This window comes from Otolemur garnettii, unplaced genomic scaffold, assembly GCF_000181295.1.
Source record: "Otolemur garnettii isolate 467f Iridium unplaced genomic scaffold, OtoGar3 scaffold00010, whole genome shotgun sequence".
In the NCBI taxonomy this organism is placed as follows: Eukaryota; Metazoa; Chordata; class Mammalia; order Primates; family Galagidae; genus Otolemur; species Otolemur garnettii.
The window spans coordinates 3,075,982-3,085,993 of NW_003852405.1; the positions used below are offsets into that span (position 1 = coordinate 3,075,982).

At 38.4% G+C, this 10,012-nt stretch overlaps 1 protein-coding gene across 1 annotated transcript in view; it reads left to right on the forward strand.

The window, feature by feature from the left end:
• The window catches only part of LOC100954154 (calcium-binding mitochondrial carrier protein SCaMC-1), a 47,217-nt gene extending 38,389 nt beyond the window's left edge, over window positions 1-8,828 (forward strand). The window contains exons 8-10 of the mRNA XM_003784090.3: window positions 1,757-1,924; window positions 4,181-4,331; window positions 6,802-8,828. Of these exons, the coding sequence (XP_003784138.1) occupies window positions 1,757-1,924; window positions 4,181-4,331; window positions 6,802-6,986 (504 nt within the window). The 3' untranslated portion in view covers window positions 6,987-8,828. The remainder of the gene's footprint in view (window positions 1-1,756; window positions 1,925-4,180; window positions 4,332-6,801) is intronic.
• Window positions 8,829-10,012: the final 1,184 nt, after the last annotated feature.

Genomic DNA, 10,012 nt, shown 5'->3' on the forward strand with positions numbered 1-10,012 from the left:
GGCTACTGGCTGGGGACATCAGTTCTTTATCACATGGACCTTTTAACAGGCTGCAGTCTGAGTAGCCTTATAACGTAGTCGCTGACTTCCATATGGTCAGTGCTCCAACAGCAGGAGAGATTGAGAACGAGAGACAGAGACACAAGGCCCAAGACGGACGCTGCAGCTTTTGCTGTATTCTGTTGGTCACACAGACTGACCCCCGGTAGAGTGTGGGAGACGACGCAGTGGTGTGAGTACCAGAGACAAGGCCTGTGGGGGGCCCTTTTAGAGGCTGGCTACCACTGTGTTGATAAGGATTATAACTCCCATTCCTCCCTAAAGACTTCCCGTACCCTGAATTAAATGACGGAACCTCAGGATTTGATCAGAGCATGATAACCCTACTAGACCTCTTTCCATTAGAGCATGGGTTGGCAGACCACAGGCCTGTGGACAGTTTTGCGTAATCCTTGAGCTAATAGTCTGTTGTTATATTTTTAAAAGGTAGATAACAATAAAAGAAAAGAAAACCAGAATATGCAATAGAGACCTGATCTTTTAGGCATGTAAATATTTATTATTTGGCCTTTACAGAAAATGTTTACCAACTCCTGCTACAGAGCAAAAATAATATTGTAGATGTGGATATCTTAATGGATATAACAGGGATTTTTAGAAACAGGTAAGATCTAAGAAGGATACACCCTTAACTTTTCACTACTTTGTGGTATGCATAATAATATAGCTTTCTTTGCATACTTAGGGAAATATATACATATGATTATTCATATTACTCCACATACCTTATGAAAAAGTATCGTAACCCAATAGCTGTCTTCCTGTTATATCCTCTGCATCAGTTAATATCATCACCTCCTTGCTGCCCCTCCTGTGTTCCAAGGTAGAAACACGAGAGTTATCTAGTGTCCTAACCTTCCATACCCAATTGATGACAAGTCAGTTTTGTTAGACATCAGTAGATTATCTTGTCTCTATTTTCTCTGTCACTGCCCTGATTCAGATCCTCTTTGCATTAAATGGGTCTCCTGGGGTCTACATTAAATGGGTCTCCCCTCAAAATAGGTGGTATGGACAGGCAGAGTGGCTTATATAATCCCAGCACTTTGGAACACTGAAGTGAGAGAATTCATTGAGCCCAGGACTGCAAGACCAGCTTCGGCAACATAATGAGACTCTGTCTCTGTTAAAAAATTAGCTAAGCATTGGGCACAGTGGCTCATGCCTGTAATCCTACCACTCTGGGAAGTTGAGGCGGTGGATTGCCTGAGCTCACAGGTTCAACACCAGCCTGAGCCAGAGCACAACCTCGTCTCTAAAAATAGCTGGGCATTGTGTCAGGCACTTGTAGTCCCCGCTACTCGGTAGGCTGAGGCAAGAGGTTCACTTGAGCCCAGGAGTTTGAGGTTGCTTGAGCTATGATGCCACGACACTCTACTAAGGACAACAAAGTAAGATTCTGTCTCAAAAAAAAAAAAAAAAATTAGTAAGGCGATTGCTTGAGTCCAGGAATTTGAGGCTGCATTGCAGTGAGCTATGATTGGGCCACTGCACTCCAGCCTGGGCGACAGAGAGAGATCCTGTCTAAAAAAGGAAAAAAAAGAACCCACGAAGGAGAATACGTTAACAAATTGGACAGTCATTTGAGTGATAACGTGTGCTAGATGTTTGTTCTTTGTAAGACAACTTCTTCTCAATTCCACGATGATAGAGTTGATATGAACAGTAGTATTTCATTATATTCTTTTATATCCAGGTTATGAAAACAAGGCTGGCTGTGGGCAAAACGGGACAATACTCTGGAATATATGATTGTGCCAAGAAGATTTTGAAACATGAAGGATTGGGAGCTTTTTACAAAGGTTACATTCCCAATTTATTAGGCATTATACCTTACGCAGGCATAGATCTTGCTGTGTATGAGGTGAGTTTACAGAAATCTTTTGAATCTGAAAATGTAGTGAAATAGCTCTTGTGAGAATTTGATTTCATATAAAGATGTATATATGTGCCAGAAAATGATTTGTAGATTCAAGGGTGTGCCATTTGAACGTTTCATTTCAAGTACCTTGAATATGAATATTTATAGGGTCACTTTTATATTAGATTTCCTTGTGAATTATTTTTATTAATGAAGAGTATACTCAAATTAATTATATTCCATATAGGTATAGTCATTCATCTTAGTGGATGGTACTAGAGATGGTTTTGAGGGGAGAGAAAATAAGCAAAATTATCACATTTTCTTTATTAAAATCTGACATTGATAAAGCCAGGTGACTAATGTGGCTAATACAGTTTCATTCCTTGTACTGACTCAGAATACAAATCTTGGACCAATCCTCCATCTGAATCATTGAACAAGTTTTGAATCTGATAAACATTCATTGAACACACACTGTACAAACCACGGGGGTAGACTCTGGATCTAGGGATACAAAGAAGGGCTCAATGTCGACCTTTAGGAAGCTGAAAGTCTGGTGGGGGAGATAGACAGGCTGACAGCTAAAGCACAGTGGGGCTGGCTGCACGTGCTGGGAGGGAACCCAGCCTACAGCTGAGATGGGTAAGGAAGCTTTCCTAGAGGACTTGACTTTTTTTGAACTGATTTATTGAAAATTAATTATATCCTATGTATTTCACCCTTTTAAAGTGCACCAATCAATGACTTTGGGCATATTACATTATTACTTATTTTTAACTATGGTAAAATATAACATAAAATTTGCCATTTTAACCATTTTTTAAGCATATGGTTTGTTGCCATTAATTTCAATACTGTGTAACCATCTACATATTTCCAAACTTTTTCATCACCCCAGAGAGAAACTCTAACCACAAAGCAGTTACTCCCCACCCTCCCTTTCCCCCAATCCCTGGTGGCCTCTAATCTAATTTCTCCCTGACCCCAGTTCCTGGTGACATGCTTTCTCTTTTCATGAGCCTGACTGCTTTATTGTCTCATGGAAGTGGGATCTTGTGGTATTTGTCTTTTGGCAACGGGCTTATTTCACTTGGCATAATGTTTTCAAGATCCATCCATGTTGTAGCATATGACAGGATTTCTTTGTTTTAAAAGCTGGATACTACTCCATTGTGTATATATCACCTTTTAAAAAAGTCATCTGTTGATAGACAGTTGAGTTATTCTACATCTTTGTAGTGTGAATAGTGCTGCAATAAAGGTGGTTTTGCAAACATCTTGTTTTTAGTTCTATTTGATATATAGACTCAGAATTGGGATTAATGGATTGATGGTAATTCTGTTTTTAGTTTTCTGAGGAACTTCCACACTGTTTTTCTATAGTGACTGTGTCTTTTTTTAATTCTCATCAACAGCGTGCAAAGGTTTCGGTTTCTCCTTGTCCTCAGCAATCGTATTTTCTGGTTTTTTGTTTTTGTTATTTGTTTTGATAGGGGCCGTCCTAACAGATGTAGACAGCATCTCCTTGTGGTTTTGATTCCCATCTCCCTGATGACAGTGACGTTAGGCATCTTACAATCTTACAGGATTAAAAAATGTACAAGTTTTAGCAAGTTGTGTGGCTTCTTTGGCATATTAGCACGTATTTTTATACGTAAGACATTTTATGTCTAAAAAGTTGATTAACATATAAATTTTGTACAATTTCTCCCAATTATTGTCTTCTAATGAAATACAGGGACCTAGTGTATTCAGGGAAAGATGTGACCTGTGAATCAGCATACTTTGTTCTGAGCCCTTCTTAAAGAATTCCATTGAGATGAATTTTCCTCACTTCCAAAATCAGAATAATACATAGAAACGTGAGAGTTTTTAAAGACCAAGTGAAATGATAAATGTGTAAACTAAAAGTGAGATATAGTTAGTAGTACTATACTACTTAGCAACACCCACCCACTGTAAGGGATGTTCTTTAGATCCTTGAGATTTGGTGTGCTGTTGACCTTCCTATTTGTTTAGGAGAAAATGAGCAACCAGTGCAAACCTCATATGTTCTGGAGTCTTGGTGGCTTCCTCACCTCTCCACAGAGCTGTGACCTCCTACAGTGGCTGCTGCTCCAGGGACGGTGCTGCCCCATCTGGCCAAACGTGGCCTGTCTCTCACGAGGATGAGCGTAGCTGTGAAAGGTTTACATTGAGTCAAAACAGTTGTAGGGTTATTCATTACTTTTCTTCTTTTCTCTGTTTCTCTGGCAGCTCTTGAAGTCCTATTGGCTAGAAAATTTTGCAAAGGACACTGTAAACCCTGGCGTCATGGTATTGCTGGGATGTGGTGCCTTATCTAGCACCTGTGGTCAGCTGGCCAGCTACCCCTTGGCCTTGGTGAGGACACGCATGCAGGCTCAAGGTGAGCTTTTGATTAGAGTGACACTAATAAAGGATTGCATCAGTTATGTGCTTTGGAACTCCAAGTTCTACTGAGGCAGGAGAATGTAGTTTTAAGACAATATGTCTCAACCTTTTTTTTTCATTATCTCCCTAAGGAAGATAATTTTCTTTTCCCTAAGGAAGATAATTATCTTTTCCCTAAGGAAGATAAGATTCTTTATAAAAATAAAAATATAATAAAAAAATAAAATAAATGCTTCCTCTTCATGAAATTGTAATGCCACAGATAGGTTTCATAAATAAACAGTAAGTTTTTCTGGACTGTGTTGAATGCATGTTTTAAGAGCATATGTTTTGGTATATAAGTGGATCTGGATTCAGATCTTTGCCCTAAACCTCTTTGGGTTTTTCCATGGGACCGAAAATTATGTTATAAGAATTAGCAGCAGTCTATGGAAAGCATCTGGCATTAGGGTTAAGTCTTTGTGACCAGAATTGTTTATTAATGCTACTCGGATCGTATAACTTCTGAGCTATGATTCTTCCTCACTGCGACACTGTCTCCCCTGTCAGCTTTCATCTTTCTCTGTGCTCCTGGCCCAGCTCATTGGTTACTATCCTCGACTGTTGGCTTTTGTTGCTAAACCCACTCTGCTAAAGTTTGCATTCTCTGCCTTTCTAGTCCTCTTTACGGCTCTGGTCAGTCTCCCCTACTATCATTTCTTTAAATAATAGACCCTGGGCACCTACAGCTGTATTCTCAATCACTCTTCTAAGTGTCAGCCACTCCTCCTCAACCAAGTAGTCAGTCATTAATTTTTTTTTTTTTTTTTTTTTTGAGACAGAGTCTCATTCCAGTGCCCTGGTCAGAGCACCATGGTGTCATCATAGCTCACAGCAACCTCCAACTCTTGGGCTCAAATAATCCTCTTGCCTCAGCCTCCTGTGTAGCTGGGACTACAGGCACCTGCCACAATGCCTGGCTAGTCTTTCTATTTTTGGTAGAGACGGGGTCTTGCTCTTGCTCAGGACGGTAGTCATTAATTAACAAGTACTTCCTGAGCGTTGTCTGCCAGGTGCTAGGGTTAGAGCAGCTGATGGGACAAGTCAGATGTGGTCTCCACTGTTAGAGCAGGGAAGAAACACGTATATCCAGCAAGGAAACAACCCACCTTCCCTCTGTGAGGGCAGCACAGAGCAAGGGGCTACAACCTAACTTGAGAGCTGCAGAACCCTATCAATTAAGCTGAGATTGGAAAGAAACGTGGGGGTTAGCGGGGCACAGGCAGGGGGAGTGGCAAAGGAACATCCAGCTGAGGGGGTGCATATGTGAAGACACTGAGACAGGAGTGAGCAGGACGTGTTTGAGGAGCTGAAAGACAATCATATGGCTGCCTAGAGAAAGCAAAATCGTAAACAGAAGTTTCTCGTGTGTCCTGTCATTCAGCCACCATAACCATCTTGGCGGGGGCTGCACACTAACATTATCCTTATTGTGCACATGAGAAACTGGGGCAAAGAGAGGGTAAATGACTTCCTCTGAGCTTTATAATTGGTAAATAGTGGAGTTAGAATTCAAACTCCCATGGTCTGATTTGAGCCCTCCTGTCTGCCAGTTCCAGCTCAGGCCTCTGCCTGGCTGATAGACTTGCCATTTCTGATGACAGGATCTGATCATTTGACATCTGTTCAGACATCCTCACCACTCTTTAGTGTCTTCAGAGTAAATGCCGAAGTTCTTAGTGCAAATTTCAAAGCCTTTAATAATATGGCCCTACTCTATTTTCCCTGCCCCTGCCTTGCACACCTCCAGGCACCTGTCCTGTCTGTGTAACAGCCACATCCACTACTCAGCTGTGTCCCTGTAGCATGTGGGGATTCCTCCCCTCATCTTGGTTGTACCAGCAGCGCGGACTTCGTCTTCTTCCCTTTTTTGCCTGTTGATGCTATTTCCAAGCCCAGATCCCTTATACCTTTCCTAAGCTTCCCAAAGCTTTCCCTATACTCCCCTACTTCCTGGGATTTAATAGTCTTTATTCAGGACTTGGCTAGTGAGCAGAAGGAGGAAGAGATGGCAGTGTGATATAGCAAAAAGCATAGGGCCTTTGGAGTTACCTGGAACACCAGATCTCAGCTCTGCCACTTGATAGTTCAGTGTCTTGGGACAAATTTCTGTATCTTTCTAAGCTTCTAATTCCTCATTTACAAAATGGATAAAATTTACCTTGCAGGATTGGTATGAAAAGCCATTAACCTAGTGTCTAGCACATAGTAATTACTCAATAGGAAACTATTATTACTGTCATTGTTATAGTCAGGGAACTCATCACAGGTGCTATACAAAGAGAATTATATAAAGGGGTACTTTCTTGGGCTTCTTGGAATTTTTTCATTATATTCTAGAATATCATTCTGAATCATAATTATTTTAACAACGATGAAACACGCTTGAATATTAAATGAGCCTGGTTTCTTTCTTTCTTTTCTAGCTATGGTAGAAGGAACCACACAGCTGAACATGGTTGGCCTCTTTCAGCGAATAATTTCCAAAGAAGGGATACCAGGACTTTACAGAGGCATCACCCCAAACTTCATGAAGGTGCTCCCTGCCGTAGGCATCAGTTATGTGGTTTATGAAAATATGAAGCAAACTTTAGGTGTAAACCAGAAATGACATGTTGAATAATTATTGTAATTTTCAACAATCTCAGGAATGATGTTTTACCCTCCTGGAATTGAAATTGGTCTATGGCAAAAGCTGTATTTTTTTCATAAAAAGGAAGAATATATCAATGATCATTTCAAATATTGGGGCTTAATTTTATGTATACAGAAATGCTAAAAATCAGAGTGTTAATACATTTTTAAAAGGGGACAAAATTATACTTTTCTTTTCAGTCCTGTAGATCTTTGCCCTGAACTCTACATTTGAAAATGTACTTGTAAATTTCTTCTGTGTGGTAGAATTTTAAATCCTTAATTTAGTTAGTTCAAACTGAAACGTCTTGTTTTATATATTCTGAATGTCTTTATAGACTTCTTAAAACTTCAGTGTGGAACCAATAACAGAAAATCATTACTTTTAAAATACAGACCTTATAGCAGCCACGTGAATGTCGGGTTTATACTCTTATTTGTCTTTAAGCTGAAGAGAAATGAACATCAGTGATAGAATTTTTACAGAGGAGTAATGAAATAATATCTATTTCAGTGAGCACTTTTTATTATTAAATCGTAACTGTATACATTTATAGGGTACATTGTGCTGATTTGATATACAGTGTGGAATGCTTACATCAAACTGATTAACACAACCATCATCCCTTACTTGTGGCCAGGCGTTTATACTCTTAATAGTTTTGAAATACACCATTGCATTGTGCACAGTTCATTTTATGTGTTCTGTTATTTGGTTCCTGGAATTATACACTGATTTTCAGTAAGTTATCAACACAAGACAACTGATATGAAAGATTCTGTTTATTCTGTCCTTGCTTTGAAAAGGACCTTCTTACTGATATCAGCTTCTCTTTTCTTTTCCTACTTTTTGAACCAGATTCTGTTTCAATCAGGAAGGCTTCTTGGGACGACTCTTATAATCTGGAATTTCTCTTTTTAATGATGTGAAATGTGTTGATCATGGGTGAATGACTTGCTTATTTCCCCCTACTGTTGAATTTCTTTGAACCTGCCATTCTCAACATGGGCAGCGCCAAGCTGAGAGATGTATACCAACAGCAGTGTGTGTGAATCTTATACACTAGATGCCTATACTTCAGTGAAAGGCCCCGTTTGCAAACATACATTTATAGTCTCTTCTTTGTTTTAGGAACATGGTATGATATAGAAGACTTGGTTTATAATGTTCATAGCATTTTTTTATGTTACTAAAGCCATTTTTATAGCCCAGCATCTTTTCTGATTTGTGTGACTAGGACTTAGAAAAATATTTATTAGTTGAAGTTATTCTTGCCACTTTCTAATTGAGTTCCTAAGCTTGTTTTATTTCTAGTAATTTCTATTATAAATTGCCCATCATAACCGTTTACTTTATGCGAACCTACCTCTTTTATTTCCTGAACCAAAGAGAAAAGTTGGATTTGAGTTTGTGAAACATTTTCAGAAATACAGTTTCATTTATATGAGTCATACTGGATAATTGTCTCAGTATTTTTCTATTTAATAGTATATGTAGTCATCATGGGCCTCCACTTTAATCTGTGGGGTTGTTTGTAGTTTTGAGTAATACGCAAAATGGCAATATTAAGGTACGTAATTCGCTCTTTTTTTACTCATGAAAATCATGGAAATGATGAATAATTTTGCTAACATTGTTAAAAGTTTAAACTGCTGAAAATATGAATATAGTCATTGTTCGTTATGGATTTAAATTGTTCCCTGTTTTTACATTTGTAAGGCATGAATGTGATTTATCTACACATCTTGTATCTTTTGAAGAAATGATCTTCTATCTTTTGACAAAAGCCCAGAATTGAAAATAGTTTTATTTCTATCATTACTGCATGGTTACTTGCAATTTATATTAATAAATATGTTTGTTTTTATTAATAAAATGACTTGTTTCTTAATTTTAATATTTTTAGAGAAAATTCTTAAGTCTCAGTTTCCCAATTTTTAAATGAATTTATATAAATAAAGGAAAAATTATCTGTCACGTCTGGCTTCATATAGTCTTTCCAAATATTTTTGACTTTCCTGAGCAGCCATAGTGATTATGTGTATTGTACATTTGGCAAAAGATGATTTTTTGGTGATATCCAAATTCCACCTTTACCAATTAGGGTGACACCACTGGGGGCTCACAGGGCCAAGGAGAATCCAAAGCCACAGGATGAGCGTGGCGTATTTTGCTGTGGTGTATGAGTTTTTCTTAAAATTGTGGGAAACATAATTTGATCAAGTCCCATTCATCTATTTTTGTTGTTACTGTGATTGGTTGTGGGGTCTTCTTTAGATAGATATTCTTTGCCTAGGCCAATGTCTGTAATAGTTTTTCCACCATTGTCTTCTATAATTCTTACAGTTTCATGCCTTAGGTTTAAGTCTGTTATCCATCATGAATCAATTTCTGTGAGTGGTGAGACGTGTGGATCCTGTTTTAGTCTTCTGCATATGGCTGGACAATTTTCCCATCACCTTTTCTTAAATGGGGAATTCTTCTCACTGAATATGCACAATGTAAAGGTGTTCAGCACATTTCCTAGGTGAAGGGTTCACCTACAAGTTGAATTTCACCTTAGAAATAAAAATAATGTAACCTAAAATCTTGTACCCTCACATTAATCTAAAATTTAAAAAAGAGATTCTTTTCCCCAATGTATGTTTTTGTTTGCCTTGTCAAAGGTCAGATGGCAGTATGAAGATGGTTTTATATCTGGATTCTCTATTCTGATCTGTTGGTCTTTATCTCTGTTCTTGTGCCAAGACCATGGTGTTTTGGTTACTAGAGCCTCGAGGTATAGCTTGGAGTCTAGTAAATTTGATGCCCCTTGATTTATTCTTTTTGCTTAAGGTTGTTTGGCTATCCAGGGTCTTTTCTGGTTCCATGTAAAGCATAAAATTATTTTTCCTAGATCTGTGAAAAATGACATTGTTATTTTAATGGGGATTGAATTGAATCTGTAAATCATTTGGGGCAGTATAAATGTTTCAACAATGTTGATTCTGCCAGTCCGTGAG